General features: G+C 38.9%; 1 protein-coding gene across 8 annotated transcripts in view; it reads right to left on the bottom strand.

Moving 5' to 3' along the window:
- DDX6 (DEAD-box helicase 6) overlaps positions 1-24,911 on the bottom strand; it is a 34,830-nt gene extending 9,919 nt beyond the window's left edge. For 2 of the 8 annotated variants that reach the window (XM_068554496.1, XM_068554504.1), the window contains exons 1-10: positions 24,066-24,146; positions 21,021-21,496; positions 18,287-18,350; positions 17,217-17,321; positions 7,911-8,040; positions 6,563-6,709; positions 5,344-5,438; positions 3,757-3,879; positions 3,141-3,269; positions 1,564-1,680 (exon numbers count right to left, since the gene is read on the bottom strand). In XM_068554496.1, coding sequence (XP_068410597.1) covers positions 1,564-1,680; positions 3,141-3,269; positions 3,757-3,879; positions 5,344-5,438; positions 6,563-6,709; positions 7,911-8,040; positions 17,217-17,321; positions 18,287-18,350; positions 21,021-21,220 — 1,110 coding nt within the window. In that variant the 5' untranslated portion in view covers positions 21,221-21,496; positions 24,066-24,146. Of the gene's footprint in view, positions 1-1,563; positions 1,681-3,140; positions 3,270-3,756; positions 3,880-5,343; positions 5,439-6,562; positions 6,710-7,910; positions 8,041-17,216; positions 17,322-18,286; positions 18,351-21,020; positions 21,497-23,228; positions 23,300-24,028; positions 24,147-24,281; positions 24,350-24,778 lie in introns of those variants that run through there. The other 6 variants (XM_068554498.1, XM_068554497.1, XM_068554502.1 and 3 more) reach the window with 6 other exon arrangements.
- Positions 24,912-25,364: the final 453 nt, after the last annotated feature.

Genomic DNA, 25,364 nt, shown 5'->3' with positions numbered 1-25,364 from the left:
TAGGGTGCTTCCATGTCCTGGATATTGTAAATAGTGCTGCAATGAACACTGTGGTACATGATTCTTTTTGAATTATGGTTTTCTCATGGTATATGCCCCGTAGTAGGATTGCTGGGTCATATGGTACTTCTATTTTTAGCTTCTTAAGGAACCTCTATACTGTTCTCCATTGTGGCTGTATCAGTTTACATTCCCACCAACAGTGCAAGAGGGTTCCTTTTCTCCACACCCTCTCCAGCATTTATTTATTGTTTGTAGATTTTTTGATGATGGCCATTCTGACCGGTGTGAGGTGATACCTCAGTGTAGTTCTGATTTGCATTTCTCTAATGATTAGTGATGTTGAGCATCCTTTCATGTGTTGTTGGCCATCTGTATATCTTCTTTGGAGAAATGTCTATTTAGGTCTTCTGCCCATTTTTGGATTGGGTTTTTGTTTTTTTTGATATTGAGCTGCATGAGCTGCTTGTGTATTTTGGAGATTAATCCTTTGTCAGTTGCTTCATTTGCAAGTATTTTCTCCCTTTCTGAGGGTTGTCTTTTCGTCTTGTTTATGGTTCCCTTTGCTGTGCAAAAGCTTTTAAGCTTCATTAGATCCCATTTGTTTATTTCCATTTCTCTAGGAGGTGGGTCAAAAAGGATCTTGCTGTGATTTATGTCATAGTGTGTTCTGCCTATGTTTCCCTCTAAGAATTTTATAGTGTCTGGCCTTACATTTAGGTCTTTAATCCATTTTGAGTTTATTTTTGTGCACGGTGTTAGGAAGTGTTCTAATTTCATTCTTTTACATGTAGCTGTCCAGTTTTCCCAGCATCACTTATTGAAGAGGCTGTCTTTTCTCCACTGTATATTCTTGCCTCCTTTATCAAAGATAAGGAGACCATATGTGAGTGGGTTTATCTGTGGGCTTTCTATACTTTTCCATTGATCTATATTTCTGTTTTTGTGCCAGTACCATACTGTCTTGATTACTGTAACTTTGTAGTATAGTCTGAAGTCAGGGAGCCTGATTCCTCCAGCTCCGTTTTTCTTTCTCAAGATTGCTTTGGCTATTCGGGGTCTTTTGTGTTTCCATACAAATTGTGAAATTTTTTGTTCTAGTTCTGTGAAAAATGCCATTGGTAGTTTGATAGGGATTGCACTGAATCTAAATTTTAGATATTGTTTCATTTTAACTTACTTATTTAAATTTTAACTCTTTTAAATTGCCACGTGTAGCTAGTGATTACTGTATTAAATACTAGCCCAAATCTAAGAATACGGGGAAGGAAGGGAATAAAATCTCACATTTCTATTATGTTTGGCAACTTACAAACTATTCATTCCTACATAATCTCAATCTTCCTGACAACCTTGTGAGGTAAGAATTTGTACTATTACCCCTGTTTGTAGTTAGAAAACCTAATGCCAGAGAGGTTAAAATGAATGGTCCTTTGCCTGCTAAGGAATAATTTATTCTTAAACTCAGGGCATTTGGAAGAGCATTAAAACAAAACAAAATCCAAGAAATACTAAGAAAAAGGTTTTTTAAAAAATCTATGCAAGTTCAAGTTTTACACTCACCTGCCTCATTTTAGCATGGATATAGAAGCAAGAATAACCCAGTTGAGAAATCTTCTTGGCTAGCAATTCAACTCTCTGAGAGGAGTTACAGAAAATGATCGACTGGTTTATCTGAAGCTGAGCACAGGGGGTAAACACAACAAAACAAAACAAAACGATGACATAAGGAAGGAAAACAAAAACCTTCATTAACTTTGCCAAATCTTGAAAATATTAACCCTAATGTTGAAAATATCATCTAAGACTTAGAATCTCATGATACAAGAGAGATGCAAAACTGTAAAAATTTTAAGTACTATTCATTTACATAGTAGTTGAAGATAATTTTTATTGTAGAGTAAGTTTTATTGTAGCAGAGTATTTTTCATAAGGGCCGCATAATTGCCAACAGGAGTAAAACACAGCCAATTCTCATTACTTGAGGTAGTTATGTTCTATACAGTTACTGGAAACACTGAATTACTGAATATAGGACCACTGCTTCCAGGCGAAATACAGGGTTAGGTTCCTGTGAGGAACACTTAACTTCTTCATCAACGGGTCAACAGATAACCTTGTTTTATGTGTGTTACTGGTTTTTTTTTTTTTTTGGCCCTGCCACACAGCTTGCAGGATCCTAGTTCCCTGACCAGGGATCGAACCCATGTCCCCTGCAGTGGAGGCATGGAGTCCTAACCACTGGACCACCAAGGAATTTGGTTTAAACAGTGTTACTGTTTAAAGACACCTGATTTACTCATGGCCCACAGCTCTGTAACTCATGCCTTAATGAAGTTTATCTAATACATTATCTCTGCAAGGCACATCAGTCTTCTTGTACTTAGGAGCGCTGGACAACACTTCAGCACTATGCCTAGGGGCCATCTAAAAGAGTGAAATCAACAGAAAAGCACAGAAATGTGGGAAATGTGGCACTAAATAGACTGTGAAAAGGGTGTTCATTTATAGTATGAGCTGAAACAAGAAAGCAGGGGGAAACCGCATGAGGTCTCAAATTTTTCACGTATGTCTGCAAATGACCTCAAGAGCACCTGAGTACTGACTTCGGGGTGACAAGGAAATTTTGGCAAGTAGGCAAATTTGCAAAAACAGAATCTGCCTACAACGGAACAATTATAATTACTGAGAATAATGAGGATTATCTGTAATTAAGGTCAAATTATTTTAGAATCAAATTAGAAGTGCCTGTGACTTGTCAATCATACAGTATCAGCTTCAGATCAACAACTCAAACTACCTTTCAGGAAAAACTAAGGGATTTTTTTTACACTGAAAATGCTGAGAGGGACTTCCCCGGTGGTCCAGTGGTTAAGACTCTGTGCTCCCAGTGCAGGGTGCCCGGGTTCGATCCCTGGTCAGGGAACTAGATCCCGCATGCCGCAACTAAGAGCCCACATGCTGCAACTTAAGAGATCCCGCATGCCACAACTAAGACCTGGAGCAGCCAAATAAATAAGTATTTAAAAAAAAAGAAAAGAAAAAGAAAATGGTGAGAAAACTGATACAACTGTTTGTTTTACTGAGGTTAAGTAGTAAGTAACGGACAACATTCAGCCGCTGAAGCCTAACAGACTTACCCTGGAGAAAAGTGTGTTGAGGCAGTGTACTTTTTGGCGCTCAGTTACATATGCGTAGTACTGGGTTACTCCCTTCAAAGTTAGTTCCTCCATCAGGTTAATCTCATAGGGTTTCTGCAAATGGGAATTCTGAAAAAAAAGAAGAGTCTCATATTTAAATGAAAGCAGAGTCTATTTCTTAAACTCAGAATATATCCTCATACATTTCTGTCTGATAAACTCTTACTTTAAGGGATGGAGCCCTCTTTAAAATGTTATTATCTGTCATGAAAGAAGTAAATTACCATAAAATGGGAGATATAACATTCAGATATACAGCTAGGTTACTATTTTGTACTTTAAATATAGAATTATGCTGTAATCAATTTATCTAGCATCAATGGCTATGTCAGTCTGACAACAAAAGCTAAGTGAACAATTAAGAATCAAATTACTTTTGTATCTTAAAAAAACCAGTTAATTTATGCACAACAAACCTTAATTGATCAGCTAAAGAAAAAGCCCAAAACTTGAAATCAGCGTTAATATATAGACTAGTAGTAAGATGTAATCATGGATAAAGATATACTCATGAACAACAGGATAGTACTGCTTCCAAGTACAGGTTTATACTCACCATGAACTTCTGTACACTAAGAGGGAAGGTAGCAGAATATAATAAAATCTGTCTGTTTTTAGGTAGCGTGAGAATAATATCCTCCATTATCTGCACAAAATCCTGTGACAGCAACTTATCTGCCTGCAGTACAAAGAGAAGACGATCTTAAACACAATGAAATAATGTCTAAGGTCTTTGGTTAATAAGGCATCATCCAGCAAGTTCATGGAATGCTCCTGGTCGTAAACAGTAAGTCCTCTACAACACTGCATAGTCCAAAGGCACCAAGACACATTACCAGTGATTCAGAAGGGGAAAAGTCTGTAATACTCATCTTCCAAGGAAAAAAAGTCCTAGACAGATATAATCCTTGTTCCCATAACAAAATTTTAATGTGACTCCCATTACAGAGACATTATGGTATAGTGATTAAAAGTACAGGCTGCAGAGTCAAACTACCTGGGTTTAAAACTTGTCTCCTTCGCTTATTAGCTATGTTGGGAGGCTTCTTAACCACTGACTCTTTCAGTTTCCACAATTTAAAAATTAAGGTGTCTTCTTACTGTAGTAACTACTTTATAGGATACCTACCTTATAGGATTCTTGCAAAAATTAAATGAAAAAACATGTAAAGCACTTAGTGCTAGCACGCAGTAACTAATAAATGTGCTCTCTCATTACTCAAAGATAAAAACCTGTTCCAAATTAGATCATGACGAAACTGCTCTAGTAATCTAAAACACAGACCAAACAGGAAAATAACTTTAAAAACATCAACGCTGATTTCATATACATATAAAACACTGCTAGGTCCCAAGGATGCAGAGCTGAATAAGTTCTTAAAAGGCACTTATAACCTGGTGAGATAACACATTATAACAGAGACGAAAAACCAAACAATACAAAGTTGTATGTTAAATGAGGGGTTAGAGACATTACATGCTTAAGATGAATCACAGAATGGAAAGAGACTTAGAATGAACTTGGCTTTGAGATTATTCAACAACTTCTCTTATTGAAAAATAAAAACCTGGCTTTACTAAGAAAAAGACACAAGGCGGATTTACTCCTATAAATTCCTATCATCTATTGTTTTTAAAGGGTAAAACATGTTTTATAAGCAAATTAGTTTGAACCGACAAGAGTCATGCATTTATTAAAAGGTCATAGGGACTTCCCTGGTGGCAGAGTGATTAAGAATTCGCCTGCCAATGCAGGGGACATGGGTTCGAGCCCTGGTCCGGGAAGATCCCACATGCCGCAGAGCAACTAAGCCCATGTACCACAACTACTGAGCCCGCGAGCCACAACTACTGAGCCTGCGTGCCACAACTACTGAAGCCCGTGTGCCTAGAGCCTGTGTTCTGCAACGAGAAGCCACCGCAATGAGAAGCCCACCCACTGCAACGAAGAGCAGCCCCCGCTCGCCACAACTAGAGAAAGCCTGCACGCCGCAACGAAGACCCAATGCAGCCAAAAACTAAAACTAAATAAATAAATAAATAAAAGCTCATAAACACGAAGAGGTTATGCTTCACTCACTGGCAGTTATGAACAAAGCCAGAGTAGTACAGAATAGTATGTTTCCAAATGAAGAGACATTACCTCATCCAATACTATCATCTGGACATGATCAACTTTTGCTACTCCTTTCTTGATAAGATCCAGGATTCTCCCAGGGGTAGCTATCACGACATGCACTACACAAGATTAGAAAACATATTTTCGTTAATTTTAGTTGGGGCAAAAAGGATATAGTAAAGGTTTATATCATATATTTTATCAGGAATACTGCTGTAGAGGTAGGAATAATACAAAGAGGCAAAGGTGTGTTTTAGAATATGGATTTCCATTTCATCTTTGGTTGGCTACAGAATACCTGTTAGTTTCACTGCTACATGGGGTGGGGCTACAACTTCCCAAATCACCTGCTCCAAATAAGGGGCATACTTGTCTTGGGGCAACCCCCAAGGAAAAACAAAAGGTATGCCAAGCTTCTGATACAGTAGCTTGCCTTTAATCTAGATCAATGGTCTTCTGAAGACTGTAATAAGGATCAAATAATCATTTTAAATAACAGGACAGCACAAAGAATATAGTAATTAAACTTATCAAATGATAATCATATATAAAATTTTGACTAAAATTCTATATATAATTTTATATAAGTGGATTTCATTCTTGCTGTTTTCTTTTTTCACTAAATAATGTATCATGGAGAACTCTTCATTAAAAAATGAATACAGGTCAGCTTCACTCTTTAATGGCCGTGTGGAATTCCCTTCAGACTATACCCAATGTATTTTAGCCAAACTCCCCTGACATTCATGTTGCTCCAATTTTTTCAGTACTACAAACCATGCTGTAGTAAACAACCTTGCATTTGTCCACTTATTTCTTCAAAAAAAGATTCTTAAAAATATACATTTAATAATTTTGAAATATAATGCCACATTGCCCACCATAGAGATTATATCAATTTATACCCCCATGTTGCAAGGCAGCCAATTTCTCCACAAACTCACATTACTGGTTACTAATTAGCCTTGCCAATATGAATTAACCTTGTCAATCAGAAAGGTACAATATCACTTTACTGTTTTTATGTGTAATTTAAAAAATTACTAGTAAGGTTGAATATTCTTTCAATTACTAAAACAATTTGTTTTTATGCTTGAATGAAATGGTCATTTCCTTTATTCATTTTTCTACTGCAATGTTTGTTCCTTATTAATTTTAAAAACAACTTTAATAAGTTACTGAAAGGAAACACCTGTGTGTGGAATTACAGAGAGCCAGCCACCTTACATCAATCATTTCCTACCTGTATCATCAAGCCTCATTATGTCATCTCGTAAATTGGTTCCTCCTGTGGTTGCCATCACTTTAGCCCCTCCCATGTGTTTGCTGACCTGGATGCAAATTTGACTGACCTGTAGAGCAAGTTCTCTAGTGGGAACAATCACCATTGCTGGAAAATAACAAATAACAGAGAAAACAGAAAAAACCCAGCATATATTAAGAGTTTAAGAAGCTACAGAAATATTTCCCCTTTTAATTAAGACACTCAAATGAATAAATTTCTTAAAAAAAAAAAAGAGAACCTATTATAGTGTTCCAGATTTAGACTTTTCCTCAGTAACAATGCTATACAATTCTTGTACTCTTCTTAGTTACAACCCCTTAAAGGGTTCTTCGAGTTGTCAATTATTAGCCCAAAGTTCATTAATATTTTAGTAAGAGATTCACTAGTCAAAATACCCAAATAAGAAACTCTTGCCGCCCAGTTCTATTTATATCACATGAAAGTTAGTAACAGAGAGATGGCAGAAATAATAATTATAGATCAAGAAAGCTGGGGAGGGCTTCCCTGGTGGCGCAGTGGTTGAGAATCTGCCTGCCAATGCAGGAGACACGGGTTCAAGCCCTGGTCTGGGAAGATCCCACGTGCCGCGGAGCAATTAGGCCCGTGAGCCACAACTACTGAGCCTGCGCGTCTGGAGCCCGTGCTCTGCAACGAGAGGCCACGATAGTGAGAGGCCCGCGCACCGCGATGAAGAGTGGGCCCCGCTCGCCGCAACTAGAGAAAGCCCTCGCACAGAAACGAAGACCCAACACAGCCAAAAATAAAGAAAGAAAGAAAGAAAGAAAGAATGCTGGGGAAAAAAATAGCTGAAAATTTTAAGAAAAAGCTTCAGAGATGAAAACTTAACTCTATTAGCTTACTCTGGGTACAGTTATGGAAATTTGTTTCTTCCCTACTGCCTAAGCTCTTAAAATCCCCAAACCACAAGGCTTTAAAGAGAAAAAGTTCATGTTTCTACAAGGAACTCTACAGACACAGAGCTGTCACAAGAAACATTTCAGTTCCATAGTTTGTATCTACGTCAGATAATTTAACTTCTCAAGATCTTAGCTTTTCCTATCTATAGGACAATAATACTTATTTTGCCTATCTCACTGAAATGTTGTCATAGCTGTGTAATATGTAAAAGAACTTTGAAAACTAGAAATCTCTTTAAAAAGTTAGGGATCATTTTTACAAGACAACCAGGCCAAAAACTGTGAAAAGGATAAATACGAATTCCAGATTATTTAAGTTCTGACTAAAAAAAAGATGGTAATAACTCCAAGATTTAAATCGCCATTTACAATTTAAACAAACAACTAACCTTGTATATTGTCCTTCTTCAGGTCTAGCCGTTCAAGTAAGGGAATGAGGTAGGCACCGCTCTTGCCTGTTCCGTTTTTTGCTCTAGCTAAAATATCCCTACCAGATAAAGCAATGGGAATGCTCTCCTCCTAGAAGAGATAAGACAATGCAAATTATTTGTGAATAAAAACAGTACATAAGCAAATTCTTCTCTAAAACACACTGAAAGTATACATAGCTCTTTGGTATTATTAAGTATTTTACAAGAATAAGTAGAGACCAAATAAATTAGCAGGACCAGTCCACATCACCATCAGTATCAACTGACATTTACCAGAACTGCTTATAAAATACATACTCAAGTAATAAAAAAAACTGTATATGTAAGTCTGCATGTGCAAATGTGTTGTCTAAGGAAGCTGAGCATCAACAACCAAGAGGAGTAACTTGGGCTAACATCATGAATACGTAGAGGAAAAAAAAGCAAAGGACATTTCACAATTAAAAACTGGAGGAAAAGACAGCACAAACAATATTCAAAGGAAAGACTGTAATAAGATATTCTGAGACTAGTAAACCCATTTGACCACAAAGAAAAATTGTAGGTTGGACAATTTATCCCTACACAAAACAGGAATCAGCTGGGAAAGTTTAACCTCAGGTCCTATTTGATTTTTTTAAAAATCGTATTACATAATGTCCAATGTCTGTCTCACAGCCAACTTCTGTCCTGAGATGTGCTCAACTGGAGTCTCAACTCTATTCCAGTTATCTTGATCCATGGTCACATTACCAAGGCTGACTTCTCATTTTCATATTTGGCTTAGTTTGTCTTATGTGTTTTGCAGAAGACAATATTTCTTATTATAATATAATATTTCCTAGACAATAGCAAAGGATTCTTAACAATTACTAAATATTAAATACACATATACGGAGAGAAATTTAAAAAGTAAAACAGGTATAAACAGAGAGGAAGCAGAGTATTTCGATTTCTAAAACTAAACATTTTAATTTCTAAAACTAGAAAATTAGAAAAATAAATTAGGAAAAGAGATTCACAATCACTAAAATAATTAGTTCTATGCTTGAGCTAATGAGCAAAACAAGTATCTCTAGCACTCTAAAACTGTTACTGAAGAACTTCCCTGGTGGCGCCGTGGTTAGGAATCCACCTGCCAATGCAGGGGACACGGGTTCGAGCCCTGGGCCGGGAAGATCCCACATGCCTCGGAGCAACTAAGCCTGTGTGCCACAACTACTGAGCCCTTGTGCCCCAACTACTGAGCCCCAACTACTGAGCCCTTGTGCCACAACTACTGAAGCCCACGCGCCTAGAGCCCAGGATCTGCAACAGGAGAAGCCACTGCAATGAGAAGCCTGCACAACGCAACAAAAAACAGCCCCCGCTTGCCACAACTAGAGAAAGCCCACGCACAGCAACAAAGACCCAACGCAGCCAAAAATAAAAAATAAAAAAAACCCCAAAAACCGTTACTGGAGAAATACCTAAATCGTAAGCATCATGACTTTCATTTCCCACCATGACTCTTATTCTAGAACCCCAATCACAGGGGTCAGATGGGTTCCATATGGTCAGAATAACTAACATAGCTGCCAGAACAACTGCGAAAATGATCCAGTGACAATATTCTATTATCTTGTTCCTACAGCCAGCATTAAACAGTCCGCTTATTATGTATGGTAAAGCAGGTCAAAGAAGAAAACCTTGGTTTTGACCCTTTGGTCTTAATCTCTTCCCCCCTACTTTGAGTCAACTCTATTAATCTTTTGTTGTCCTGAAGGCCCATTATCCCCATGGGTTCATTCTCTTCTATGGTTTTTAAACAGGCTACCTGCATACTACTCAGTTCTACAGCAGAAAAAAAGGCTAGGTAGTCTCCCAGTGACTTCCTGAATCAGGTTCTTTAAAAGGATAAGACTTCTGGAAACCATAAACAAGACGAAAAGACAACCCTCAGAATGGAGAAAATATTTGCAAACAAAGCAACTGACAAAGATTAATCTCCAAAATATACAAGCAGCTCACACAGCTCAATATCAAAAAAACAACCCAATCCAAAAATGGGCAGAAGACCTAAATAGACATTTCTCCAAAGAAGACATACACATGGCCAACAAACACATGAAAGGATGCTCAACATCACTATTAGACAAATGCAAATCAAAACTACAATGAGGTATCACCTCACACCGGTCAGAATGGCCATCATCAAAAAATCTACAAACAATAACTGCTGGAGAGGGTGTGGAGAAAAGGGAACCCTCATACACTGTTGGTGGGAATGTAAATTTATACAGCCACTATGGAGAACAGTATGGAGTTTCCTTAGAAAACTAAAAATAGAACTACAATATGATCCAACAATCCCACTACTGGGCATATACCCAGAGAAAACCATAATTCAAAACAAACACATGCACCCCAATGTTCACAGCAGCACTATTTACAATAGCCAGGACATGGAAGCAATCTAAATGTCCATCAACAGAGGAATGGATAAAGAAGATGTGGTACATATATACAATGGAATATTACTCAGCCATAAGGAGGAACGAAATTGGGTCATTTGTAGAGGCACGGATGAACTGAGAGTCATACAGGGTGAAGTCAGAGAGAGAAAAGCAAATGTCGTATAATAACGTGTATATATGGAATCCAGAAAAATGGTATACATGATCTTACTTGCAAAGCAGAGAGAGATTTGGACGTAGAGAACAAATGTATGGATACCAAGGGGGAAAGGGGCGGGGAAGGAGGGACTGGGATTGACACATATACATTATTCAAACTATGTACAAAATAGACAACTGATGGGAACATACTGTATAGCACAGGGAACTCTACCTAATGCACTGTGGTAACCTAAATGGGAGGGAAGTCCAAAAGGGAGGGGATACCTGTATGTGTATGGCTGATTCATTTTGTTGTGCAGTGGAGGCTAACAAAACATTGTAAAGCAACCATACTCCAATAAAAATTAATAATAATAAAAAAAGATAAGACTTCTGAATGAAGTAAGACAGGATAGAATTAGATTGGGGGTATCCTAATTCCTATTTGGGGTTTATCTTTTGACTTAAAAGCCATTCACTGACTTCTATTCCTCTACTCTGACAGGACTTATGCTCTACAGAAACTGTTTAAGGATAGGACTTTAACAAAGTAAGCTAGTCTGTAAGTTAAGATGCACTGTATTTCATCTCATATGGTGATCATTATGATTAGCAGTCAGGAAATCCAGTATATCCACACCGTCTCTTACCACTGTTTGCTAGGAAGATTAAGGAATATGAAGCAAGAGAATTCAAGTCCGACTCAGACAGCTTTGAAACCCAAGAGGAAGTCATGGGGAGCTGCCAGGGAGAAGAGAAAGGAGGAAGGAAGCTAAATAATTTTTAAAAACTTACTGTGGTGGACACTATGCTTAGATACTTAACGTTAATTATATCCTTTCAAGTTAGGTACTTTTTGTTTTACAACTGACAAATGGATCCTCAGACTGTTTTACCGAAGGTCACAAAGCAAGAAATGCTAGAACCAGGATTTGAACTTCGGTTTGCAAACAGAGAAATCAGTACCTCATATACCACTAAGTACAATGTACAGCCATTTTGGAAAACAGTCTGGCAGTTCCTCAGAAGGTTAAAGAGTTACCATGTGAACCAGCAATTCTACTCCTAGGTATATACCCAAGAGAAATGAAAATATCTCCACACAAAAATTCATACACCAGTGTTCAAAGGAGCATTATTCATAACAGCTAACAGTGGAAACAACCCTACCAACTGAAGAATGGATAAACCAATGTGGTGTAGCTATACAGTGGAATATTATTCAACAATAAAAAGGAATGCAGTACTGATACATGCTACAATATGGATGAGCCCTAAAAACATGCTAAGTCAAAAAAGCCAGTCACAAAAGAGCATATATTGTATGATTCCATTTACGTGAAATTGTCCAGAATAAGCCAATCCATACAGACAGAAAGTAGATTAGTGGTTGCTTAGAGCTAGTAGAAGATGAAGGGTGATTATTAAAGAAGTTTCTTTTTGGGGTGATGAAAATGTTCTAAAACTGACTGTTTTAGTTGTGTGACTGCACAACTGTGAATATACTAAAAAACAATGAATTGTATACTTAAAATGTGTGAATTGTGTGCTGTGTGATTTATACCCTAAAGCCACCAAAAACAAAACAAAGCAACCAAAAACAAAACCAAAACCCACCAAAAACCAAAACAAACAAACACAAAAAAACAGAAACAACCCCACGACCTTAAGGTCCGATTCTGCCACTTTAGCTCTCCAAAGTCCATGTTCCACTGTAAGGTCTAGGGACTGAGTAAGTATGTATTTATTGTGTTTTTATAACCCTGCTATCCATTTCCCTTTCTTAGTAGCACCCTAACTTTCCTTTTGAGGAATTACATCCTCCCCACCCCAATGGATAGTCTAGCCAACTTCCTCAGCTAAATGGAGGACACTGACTGAAGTCAGGCTGGCTGAATGCTCCCTTCTAAGAATTGAAATTGCTATAGTGCATCCTATAACAATTTACAGCTTCCTGAGCCCTTTAGGGCTGCCTTGGTTCTTGGCCAATGCCAAGTGTGTTTCTCCAGACTTCTCCCTAATCTTGTGAATTCCTGATATTCAATAAATTTCCTTTTGCTTAAGTTAACCCAAGTTGGTTTCTGTTGCCTACAACCAAAGAATGGGATACCTTCCAATTTCCTAGTACTGAGAGGCATTTTACAAAAGTACAGTACCTGAAAAGGCTCCAAATTGCCCAGCTAGCTGCTTTTAGAGTAGCTGCTTCTTTTTACTTCCTAGGACCAGTTGAATTTAAGAACCTTAATTTCAGGGGGAAAAAAATGGGTACTGTGGAGGAGGTAAGCAATAGTTAAGACATCTACTGCTACCCAGAAAAAAAGGAGATGGAAGATAGTAATTTCAAAAAGAACATCTCCAGCTTAAGGAACACATCCCAATTTTACCATAGTAACCAATGAAGACATGCATTTAAAGACTTTTTTGAGAATTTAGGAAAATAATTCTTTTGGCAATAAATCCATGTCAGCAGGAGGAATGAATTACAAAAGAATTAAGAATGCTCTAATTCTTAACTATAAATTTAATAAACGACCAATTAGACTTGGTTAACAAAATAATTTCTCAAAATAATTTGAGATTCCCGACTTGATATGAAATTTGGTTGCCAAAAGAAGAACTTCCATGTTTCCCTCAATAATGAACTACTTGCCATTCCATCACCTTCTTACCTAAAAAGTCTTCAAAAGTTGTGCCTAAGGTCTGGAAGCAGCAAGAGCTGTCACCAATCATCCCCAAGTTAATATAAGGTTTCTCAATGTTAAGCAGAATAACAGACTCTTAGGTCCTCCAAAGAAGTCTCTATTCCTGTAAAGCTAGGCCTTAGAATGGCATGGTTATGCTACTGGGCACAGCATTCAGACCTAGAACTAGAATCACAGATGGCTGTACCAAAGAAAGATGTGTGGAAGCAATCTGTAGTATATCCGGTTCCAGCCTGTCAGTGTAAAATTATATCATCTCAAAAGATTTTAAGTGCCTCATTTTCCAATAATCTTATAGCCAAAATGCAACTAAGTCAGATCTCTTAAAAAAGATTCAAATGCATATGACACCCATCTGATCAAGAGGATTTTATATCTGGAGAGAGAAAAAAAAAAACCTGAATAAAACTGTAAAACTAAGTACTATAAAGACAATAGACACGTTTTAGGGAAAGAAAAAAAATAACAAAAAAAGTGAGGAGAGAAGGTAGACAAGAAGAGAATAGAAGAATGTCAGTCACGAGGTTGGATTTTACTAGAGGCCTTCTAGATTTCTTTTGGTTCTAAAGTCCTAGTATTTATGGTTTGTTACACTGAATGACTCTAAGAAGCATGTTATCTTGTGTTTTCCATGGATTCTCAGGCAAAACAATAGTGCAGGAAAAAGCAATGTGAATGATAGTCTCAGGTATATAGAATAATACTTTATATTCATACTCTGCTTGCTATTTCAAAATACACCTTGGAGCATTGCGGATTCGGTTCTAGATCAGTGCAATCAAGTGAGTCACACAAATATTTTTGTTTCCCAGTGCATATAAAAGTTATGTTTACACTATGCTATAGTCTATTAAGTGTGCAGTAGCACTGTGTAAAAAAACAATATACACACCTTAATTTAAAAATAATAACCATCATCTGACAACACAGGGTTGCCACAAACCTTCGATTTGTTTTAAAAAAAAAAACAATAAAAACCCAAACGCAGTATCTGCAAAATACAGTAAAGCAAAGCACAGTAAAACGAGGTATGCCTGTACACTACCTTTGGTCCTCACAATAAAAACCCTGTGAGGGAGATCATTTCTACTTTACAGAAAAAGCTAGATGATAGACTGGCTAAGTGGCTGGAGAGTTAATTATCTATATGCTATACCAAACTGAGAATGCAAATAACAAAGTGAATTTTAAAATTTAATACAAAGGTGTGAAACAGGAGTCAGCAAGCGTCCATTAAGAATTAACTCTGCTAAATGAACCAATCTCCTTTTTTGATAAAACTACTACATAAAATAAAACCCCATAACATTTATTGGGCATTTGTCACCTACTAGCCACTGTAGTTAGGATACTAACATGAATTACCTCATTTAATCTTTACAACAACTCCACGGTATATACTATTTTATCAATTTTATAGGTCAGAAAGCAGAGGCTTCGAGACATTTAAATAATCTCCTTAGGAGTGGAGTTGGGATTCAACCTGCGCAGCCTCACCGCAAAGACAGTGCTCTCAAACACTTCTCTAGACGAAGTTCACTTACAGATATCCATTAACCATAATTCCAACAAAGCAATACAACTGAGGGCCTATTTCCTGCCATGCACCTTGCTAAGTACTAGAGATACAAAGTTGAATGATACAGTAGAAAAGTGCCCATAAAATGTTTCACTCCTACAGATAAAATAGATTAACATGAACTATATTATAGAAAAGTAGATTCCTAAATATTTTTGATATCTGCACTCAAATTGCCTGATGAGGTATAACTTTATCTTGATACTTTCTCTAACCACAACAAACTCCTTTCAGTTTGTCCACAAAGGCACACTCTCATCCCCAGGCAATCACCATTCCAGTGTTCCCCACTTGGAACATGGATCACTTCTTCCATGTTGTTCCATCTTCCCTAGTGGCTACATATATGTGCAATTTCAACTACATATATGTGCCCATTACATTACACTGAAATTACCTGTACAGTAAGCTGTCCTTATTGAGTGCAGGAACCCTATTTAATATCTTGTTCATCATAACACCCTCAGGGTCTAACACTTTCTAGGTCACTTGATACATGTCTGTTCAATGAAAAAGTACTCAATGATGTCACAGAGTTTGTCCCGAGTACAGCTTGGATTCAACAGCTTCAATTTATGTGAAGACAACAAACACATTTATCAAATCTGTGTATGTATGATGCATGTTTAGGTCTACAGGCATGTATGTGTATACATACATATATCTCCTTGCTCTTTCCACTCAAAGAGTGCACCTAGTGCTTAGATCTTGGTCCCTAATACTACTCCCCACTAATTGGAATCAGAGTTCCTTGGAGAAATAGCTGATTCTGAGGCTGGGGAAGGGTAGCTCTACAGATAAGCTTGACATCATGATATACCAAAAAGGAAGTGCTCAAGAAAAACGAAGTGGGAAGGGAAGGGTGAATAGGTGGAGCACAGAGGTCAGTGAAACTACTCTGTATGATACTATAATGGTGGATACATGTCATTATACATTTGTTCAAACTCACAGAATGTACAATACCAAGAATGAACCCTAATGCAAACTATGGACTTCGGGTGATAATGTGTCAACACAGGTTCATCAGTTGTAACAAATATTGCTCTTGTGGGGAATGCTGATAATGGGGGAGGCTATGCATGAGTGTGGGCAGGCATTTATGAAAAATCTCTTTTGCTCAATTGCTATGAACTTAAAACTGCTTTACAAAATAGTCTATCAGAGGAAAAAAATGAAAGAGGAACATTACAAACACAAAGGAACTGGCTTGAAGGAGCTCACACTGGCCAAATATGGGACAATTCGAGCACAAAAATACCATTATTAAAGGAACTTCTCTGGTGGCACAGTGGTTAAGAGTCTGCCTGCCAATGCCGCAGAGCAACTAAGCCCATGCTCCACAACTACTGAGCCTGAGCTCTAGAGCCCGTGTGCCACAACTACTGAAGCCCGTGCGCCTAGAGCCCGTGCTCCGCAATGAGAAGCCCGTGCACCGCAACGAAGAGTAGCCTCCCCTCACCACAACTAGAGGAAGCCCACGCACAGCAACGAAGACCCAACGCAGCCAAAAATAATAAATAAATAAATCTATATACACAAAAAAATACCATTAAAAAAAAAAAAGTAATTCATGAGTCCACATTAATAATATATAGATACATAAGGAGGAGCTAGGGGGAAATTTTTATGAAGGGTAGTATATCTGCATTGCCTTAAAATGCTCCCCAAAGACTGTTTATTAGTTTCAAGGTGGTGGGGGGGAGCAATAATTATACAGTAGAAAAATCAGGACACCACTTCAAAAGTGTAATCAAAATTAAAATCACCCTTGAGGAATAGATGAACACTATCCCTTCAAATGTGACTTCTGCAGTATTCTGGCTAAGAATGCATAACTTGAATCTAATCACATGGAAACATGAGACAAACCCAAAATGAGGAATGTTCTACTGGAGGAAAAAAAAAAAAGGAAGGGGGCCATATTTTTAACATGTCAATGTCATAAAAGACAAAAAAAGAATAGGGAAATGCTCACTACTAAAAGAGATGTAACCATTATATGCAATACCTGATCCTAGGATGGGTCCTATACAGAAGAGAAAAAACATGCTTTAAGACAAAATCTGGGGGCCAATTAAAAATAAGACTACAAATGACAGATGAGATAGAAATATTGCATTAAAGTTAAATTGACTGAACATAACCGTACTATGATTATTCAAGAGACTATCCCTATTCTTAGGAAATACACACTGAAATATTTAGAAATAAAGGGCCATGACTTTGTAACTTACCATTTAAAGGTTCAGAAAGTGTGTATGCCTGTGTGTACATATATATATATATATGTGTGTGTATACAAACTGGAGAGAATTGTTGTTTCACTGTACCATTCCCGCAGATCAAAAAGTGTGTAACGCTTAACTCATAACATTATACATATGATAAAAAAGGGGAAACATACCTGAATAGGAGATGGCTTTTCCCAGCCCATTTCAAAAATTCCCATCAGCAACTCCCGTTTCAAACAGTAATCTTCAAACTCATTTCCTTTTGTGGAGGTCACATCCTGGTCAAACAAAAACAGACAAACATCAGAAGAATGAAGTACAACTGGGTTCCTTTGGTAATTAGCATGTTTAATAAAGTGTTTGAGAGACTAATTCTTTACCCCATTTAAAATATAAATATATGCAGATTAGTTCTCTGTCTTGATCTATAGTTCAACTGAAAAATAACCACTCTCTTTAACACACACAAGCCATTTAAAAACTATGTTTTGGGGAAAGACCAGCCACCCTGTGGTCATTTTTCTCCAAGGACTGATGGAATACTGTTATTTCTATATAAGTATCAAACCACAAGATGTGAAGTCAAACCCTAGCTCCACCATGCACTGCCTACAAATATCCTAGTCTAAACCAGGGTTTCTCAAGCCCAGCACTACTGACATTTGGGCCAGAAAATTCTTTGCTGTAAGGGGCTGTTCTGTAGCATCCCTTCAGCTGTGATAACCAAAAATGTCTCCAGCTATTGCTAAATGCTTCCTAGGGGACAAAAATTGCCCTTGGTTGAGAACACTGGGATAAGAGAACTAACCTCTCAACTTCAGTTTTCTCATCCACAAAATGTGGACAATACCTACCCTGAAACTTACTGTGCTGCTGGAAACAAGAGAATTTTGAGAAAATGCCTTGAAAACCATAAAAGCGTTCCACAAATGAGATAAGATATATATACGTATAAACACAATATTCAATATATAAATTATATATTAAATACTCTATATATAGTGATAATTATTGTATTGTATACTGTATATTAAATATTACATTATATACTGCAATAATGTATATACATACACATTATTACTAATTCCTCCAAATAGTGGAAATTTTGGGCAACTCATCATACATGAGTTATACAATTTCAACCACTTCAACTTACTTAAGAGTAAACACAGTGCCTGTTATCATTAAATAACTACTTCACTTTCCACATCATTTTTCCACTTGAATGTTACAACCAACTTACCGAAGTTTTGATTCTTAGATCCTTTGGAGGGAGTTTTAAAGTCTTTTTCCAGTCATCACCAGGTCTAGAGAGAATACAGTAAAATTGAAGTATCAGAATTCACAGCATTAGTATTCTAAAATACAAAGATAATTCATCTCGATTATAATTCTAAAAACCACACTAAGTTTAACATATTGCCGTTTACTTAAGAATACAGGTAACAAAAGAGATAAACAATTTTAGAAAAACTGTTCTTTCTTACAAAGCACAACAATCTAGGGAGAATTTTTAAAAATCAAGAATAGAAGGGAGTAAGGTATCCATCCTCTTAAGAGAAGCAGTGTTGTATACAGTCCAACCATTTTCAAAACTGGTAACCCATATGTTTTGTTTGACCTATATAGTGTGTTTTAATTTAAATTAGTGGCCAACATTAAAAAATTAGGAGATTTTGTGTAAAAGTCCAGATTCTGGATTTTCTTGTAAAAACCTGGAAGCTTTAGCAACACTGGTTTCAAATTTCTGCATGGCAATAGTTTGACAGAGCTTAGTAAATGGAGTTTAAAATCAAGTGGTTGATGCCTTTTAATAGGGCAAGTACCCTCTAATCTGGCAGTCCCCTATAGGCATCTGAGTTTGTAACTCTTGGTGACTAGTTAAAGCCAAGGAATCTATAAAGTTTCAGACTTGAGTTCAAGCCCTGACTCTTCTACATATTAGTTCTGTGACCTTGGAACAGTTACTTTTCTAAACCTCCATTCTCTCACATAAAAAATGGGATAAAAATTACATAAAATAATTTCTATAAAGCACTCAGCACAGTGCCTGGCAAAAGAAGAGCTAAACATTAGCTGCTAGTAAACATCTCTCTTTCTCTTTTTTACTGGGGATGCCTGAAACCATGAAAGAAAACAACAAAGAAAACGTAATAAAAAATTTTCTTTTTGGTCAGGTAAAAACTTCAAATAATACAATACCCAAAGCATCTAACAGAAAAAAGACTGTCAATAAAGCAGACAATGCTTTCAACTGTGTCTTTAAAATAAGTAGGCTTTCACTGATTTAACTGCAATAACTCATATAATTAGAGCACCCCAAACATCTCAAGAGTCTTGATTTAGAAAGATAAGCATATATTTTACTTAAAGCTAGGTCCCACATAATCCCAGATACTGTAACACAGGGAACTATTTGCTACCAATCCAAGGGTACTAAAGCCTTTCACCCCAGTCCCTACCATAGCAAAGTTTGGTATAAACAAAAATGTCAGTTGAACATCCTAGTAAGCCAGCTTGCCACATTGCCAAATTCACTAAATAGTGGATAAAAATACGGGAAGATACAACGCAAAATCTGCCTACAAAAAAAATGTATAATCTTAGGAGGTTAAAAAAAATTTTTAATGAGAAAATAAGTGATAGAGATAGGTATTAGAAGAGCTCTGAGCCATGGGATCTAGAAGTCTTCATAGAAGAGATGACATTTAAACTGAGATTTAAAGATTCACGGAATTGAAAAGAAACCATTAATCCTAGGAAAAGCAAAAAAAAAAAAAAAAAAAAAAAAAAGGCAAAATCCACTGTTGTCTCAAATCTGAGTTCAAGTAGAAAATACTCTCAAAATGAAATAATGTAGCTTTATGTTTCTATGATTAAGGATTAAAAGTAGCCTAAATATTGCTAGCCTATTCATATTTTGTCAAGACAAACTGCAATTTAGAAAATATTCTTGATTTCTATACTAATTAAAACATTCATCTCAAAAATAATACGCATTAATGCCAATTCTCCTAGTGACCAAACCAATTCTGTTGGAAGTTAGGACTATTTTTCTTTAGTAAGTACTTTTTAAGCTGGAAAAGATCTAGGTTGTAATAAAACACAAGCTTTGGTTCCTTGAAAGAGTTTTATCATCTTACGAAGATTTCTAGAGGTTAAATCAACTTACATGGCTAGATTTTTAACAAAGACAAATCTCATATGGGTCAAGATTCTTGAATGTTTTCTATTAACTGATTCTTTGGAGTCATAGTTACCACTCAAATACTTTAAAGTGTACACTTAAAGATGATAGCCTACACACTTCCAAATTTAAAAGAAAAAATATTCCATAGTAAGATGAAGCTCTTACGTTTTTAAAAGTTGTCAAACGGGTTTGGGACTATTCAGAGATGTGTTTACAAGAGTTCAAAATCCTGAGTTCCCTATGACATAAACTGCTTGTTATTTTGTGTGTGTGTGTAAAAGGAGGAGAAAGTGTATTTGAAAATTAAATAAATAGGGCAGAAAAGCAAAGTGTCATAAACTAAAAAAAAGTTATGGATAAATTTTCTATGAGTATGTTTGAAGTTCAGAAGGCTGGGCAAGTCTTTAAATTTAAAACGTGAAACTGGCTATAACTGCCATTCAAACTAGGATAAGGTCAAGTTCCAACACTAGGGAAAAAGCCATACTGGCAAAAACAAGATGAATCTGAGCTCATTATGAAAGCCAGAAATGTTTCAAAAAATAGTCTACACAAAATTAATACATATTAATCTGTGCCTGTTAAGTTACTTAATAAACCTGAATTAGTTATGACAGAAATACATTCTTCTACTGCAAATACCTGCTGGCCATAAAACAAAGGCATCTGTCCTCTATTTGCTATCAAAATGGTTAAACTAAGGTAAACCCAAAGTAGTCAACAACAAACTAACAAAATAAATCTCCTTGGTCCCCCAAGTGTGTTTATTATTTATTCTAAGACTTACTTAATAGTGGTGGTCATACTCTGTGCTTGCTGCTGAGTGCCATTATTGATTGTGTTGGTGTTTTTCAGCTGGTTCATCTGTTGCTGTGTCTGTGTGCCCCCTCCTCCGGGGCCACCACTGGGCTTCACAGGGCCCCTCAGCTGACCATTTTGACTGGATAGACCCATTATAACAGGGTTCTCTGTTCTGGCCGTGCTCATGCTGTATTAATTGCAAAGATGTCTCTTTCAAACTTCAAAACTTTTGAAAGTCAGTAGAGAAACTGTAATAACAGTTTATTAGGCTCTCCAAAACGAAGAGATAAATATAAGTCTTGCTCAATATATGAGTCCTTTATTGCAATGCAGGCAAGCACCTGTAAGTCTCTGAACGGTAAGCAGCAGTAACTTGCTCTCATGCACAGAATCAACTCTTTATTTTTTTAATAAAGCCCTCTAACAAGGTTGAGTTATATATCTGAATTCGCCCACTTCAGTCTGAAACAAAGAAAAAAGTTAAATTAGCAAACAGAGTAAAATTAGAAAAAAAAAATTTTGTTTCCCTTTTAAAGAACTCCTTTAGAAGCACTCTCTTCTTTTAAATTAAAGAATTACGAATATAGCTGCACTGAGACCAAATCACTAGCCAAGCTAGGAAAGACACAAAAAGATGAACTGCCTCAAAAACCAAACCTGCACCGAGACCGATCTCAAACATTTTAAACTGTCAGTTCAAAGCAACCCAGAGAATACCAAGTAGAAAGATACTGTGATTAAGTTAGCATTAGTTGTCAAATGACAATCTCTTCCCTTATTTCCTCCCTGATGAATTCTCTAAAGTCCCTGCCACCTCTTAAAGTCAATGAGTCATTACACTCAATTGCATTACAACTCAATGAAGTATCACACAACTTAATGTAAATCTACAAATGAACAAGGCAAGACAATTCATTAATTTTTTTTCTATTTCTGACAACTGAGAATCCTTGAAGAGTTGGGCTTTTGACTTCACCTTATGCTTTCAGAAGAACACATTTATGCCCTTATGAATTTCAACGACATAAGTTAAACTTTATAAAGAAAAATATTTTTTTTCCTTAAGTTTTTGCCCTTTAAAAGAGTAACGGAAGCAGTCAAGGGATATAAATATGTCTACATGTCAAAATCTTTTGCTTGAAAAACAGACAAGAAAACCTTTAGCTACCTTAATTAAATCTGAATACTAAAAAAACTTCTACGTTTTTAAATATAACACTTTTCAAAAAGTATATTCCAACTTGAAGTAGCATTTTTTTAAATTACAAAAACACAAAAAGGAAATTACCTGTGTTAAAAAAAAAAAATCTGTGAAAGGCTAAAGATACTAGTAACTTTAATCAAACTTTCCAGGAAACCCAGAGTACTAATTAAGTTAATTTTAAAAAATTTTAAATTATTCCCCAAATAAAATTATTTTTAAAGGAAGTAAATGAAAACATAATTTAAAAGCCAGAGGGAAAAAGGCCAGAAAATAAAGGGCTACTCTGTTTGCTTTGTTCTTTGACTCCTTTACATTTCTTACCAAATATACACTAGCTTATTAATTAGCGTTTCTGCCATACACCAAGGTTTCTCAAACAATAAAATTAAAAAAAAAACAACTCTTTGATGTCTTTTTTTAAATTGAAAATAAAGTTGCTCACAAGCAAATCCTGATTATCACGTACACAAAGCTGTATATTTCCAAGTCTCCCAGAAGCTGAGTGACCTCTTAAGCAGAGGGTGGTTAAGAGCCACCCAATTTCAGTGCAAGGTAGTAATTGGTTTCCTGTATTGACAGGTTTATATTATGATCAGCGATATCACCTCCTTCATACCAGAAGACTTACTTATTTGCAAGCACTAAGAGGATGAAAGTGGCAACTTCTAAAAATTAAATGATATCATTACTGTCCATCATGCACGTAAGACCTCATACCTCCCTGCATCCAAAATGTGACTATGTGATAACTGCTCCCCTCTTAATTAAGCTAAAACCAGCACTGCAGCTCTACGTCTCAGGAAAAGAAATATTCCTCCTACCCCTTCCCAATTTAGATTTGCAAGTTATATTTCTACATTTTCAAAAATACGAACGAAACAGAGACGAGTTGGGAGGCACCCCTAGCGGAGTTAATTACAGCACTTCCCAAATTGTAGTTAGCAATTGACAGTTTCACACCCAAAACAGTATCGTCATCTCCAAAAAGACCTTTTGTGTGCGAATGCAGCGCAGTTTCTCTAAGCTTGGTCTGCAAGTTGGAGTGACCGTTCTATTTTGAAGGGGCGAGGGGACTGTGGAAGAGAAAGGGGAGTGAGCGATAAGGGAAAGAAACAAGCCAATGATTTGAGCCCCATAACTGTAGGCAAATAATTTCTTGTCTCCCTCCCCTTCAACACCCCCCCCCCAAACCCACACACTTCGAGTCAGCTCCCTGGGCCCATAAACACAAAAGGGTTGGGGCCCTGCAATCGTATCTGCGCAACAAGAGCAGGGAACCAGCTCCGCGGGTAGGAAACAATAGGGGCTCCCCCAAAAGGCCCCGAAGAGAAACCCTTAAGTCAGACGGCCCCTCCTTTCCTCCATGACTCTGGGGCTCCATAATCACCCCCTTGTTATCGACCTGCAAGGCCTTACTCCGTCAAGCAGCCGGTCCTCTTCGAAACCCAGCCCTCCGCTACTGCATATCCCTGCCGCCCCCTATAGGGCCGCCTCGTACCCTGTAACCTCCACGATCTCCCTAAGTCCTTGCCACCCCCTACGATCCCACCTTCCCTCGTCTCCCACAAAGCTCCTCCGAGGAATTCTCCCGCTCCTCCTCCGGACCCCGTCGGGCACAACAGTGCTCTATCCCACTCCTCCCGGGCGCCCCCGCCCCACAACTGCCGCCCGCCTTCCTCCCCCGGGCCCGACCAGGCCTCAGTCCTCCGCCTCAGAGCGCCCTCCACGCCGGCCGGGGCGGGGGGGACTCCCCGCAGCCCCCGCTGCATCGCCGACCTCCACCCCCTCACCTCACCCCACTCCTTGCGGCTCGGGCCCGAGTCCTACCACTGAGGCCACTCCCGCTCTGTACCCTCGGTCCTTTATTGTTGACTCGAAGCTCCCAAAATGGCGGCGGCTCCTTCCTCCTCGGAAACCTCCGCCCGCCCCCACCCGGCCCCTCGCTTCGGCCGCCCCCCGCCCCGCCCCCCGCCCCGCTCCACGCCGGGGGCCAGTGGGCCAGCCTGCCGCCGCTCGCCCGCTCCATGGGCCACCCAGCCCTACCTCCGCCGCTGCCCGCTCTCAAGGCGCCGCCGAAGCCGCCGCCCGGGCCGAGCTAACTCGGCTCCCCCGCCCCCTCCCTCGCCCGCAGCGCCCCCGCCCCTTAGCTCTCCGCATGGCGGCCGCCGCGGCTCCTCCTCCGCGCAAGATGGCGAGGGCCCAGCTGCAGCCGCTGAGCTCGCCGCGGCGCCTCGACCTCTCCTGATTCGTGGCAGGAGAGATCCGGGCCGAGGAACCTCCCTGAGGCGAAAATGGAGGGTAGTGCTTTCCCACCGACTGGGGGCCCGCGGGGGCCCAAGTTGATGGAAGTTGAAAGGAAAATACGGGTCCCTTTCTGAAGAGAAAGGAGGGCTGCTTTTTCCACAGCTGAGGAGAAATGATCGGGGAATGGTGGCTGGGAAGAGTCCCCCCAGAATGGATGTCGGGGGCTTGGGACCCGAGAAGGATCTGCTTATTCCTGACCAAGGACCTGGTAGAGACTCGGGGACAGGAGAGCTGACCTGACATCTCCCGCGGGCCGGGGAGGCTGCTGCGGGACCAAGGGGGTCGCGTCCGTTCGAGCCCCTCCGGGGCGCGCCTCCGTGCAGGAACGCGCGGAACCAGTGGTCCGGAGGCGCCGGCACGCGTCCGGGTGTGGGAACCGGAAGGGGGGCCGGCCGGGACCGGTGCGGTGGGGAGCACCGGGGAGGGCGCGGGGCGGGGGACAGGGGGCGCTGTGCGCGGGCGGGCGGGGGCGGGGGTGGAGGACGCTGTAGGAGGACTGGGCGGGGGTGGGGTGCTGGGTAGCGGGCGTGCGACCCGGGCCGGAACCCGGAAAGCGAGCTTCGGGAAGGAGAGTGGGAGACTGGGGCAACGATCCTCCTCTTTCGGCCCCAAAGGGCAGTCCTCAAAGAGAGGGAACCAAGGAGGCCGAGCCTCCCCCGAAGGAAGGAAACGCTGCTAAGGAGTCAGTTATAATGGTAATAGGAGTTCTGTACGGAAATGGGGAATCAGAGGACCGAGGGTGATTCTTTCTCCAGCCTGACCCTCATCAGAAAGACACTGATGTATTTGTTCCCATAAATACTTTCCATATCCTAATGTCTC

This window comes from Eschrichtius robustus, chromosome 11, assembly GCF_028021215.1.
Source record: "Eschrichtius robustus isolate mEscRob2 chromosome 11, mEscRob2.pri, whole genome shotgun sequence".
In the NCBI taxonomy this organism is placed as follows: domain Eukaryota; kingdom Metazoa; phylum Chordata; class Mammalia; order Artiodactyla; family Eschrichtiidae; genus Eschrichtius; species Eschrichtius robustus.
The sequence above is the reverse complement of the archived record's forward strand: the minus strand, read 5'-3'. Positions and strand labels throughout refer to the sequence as shown.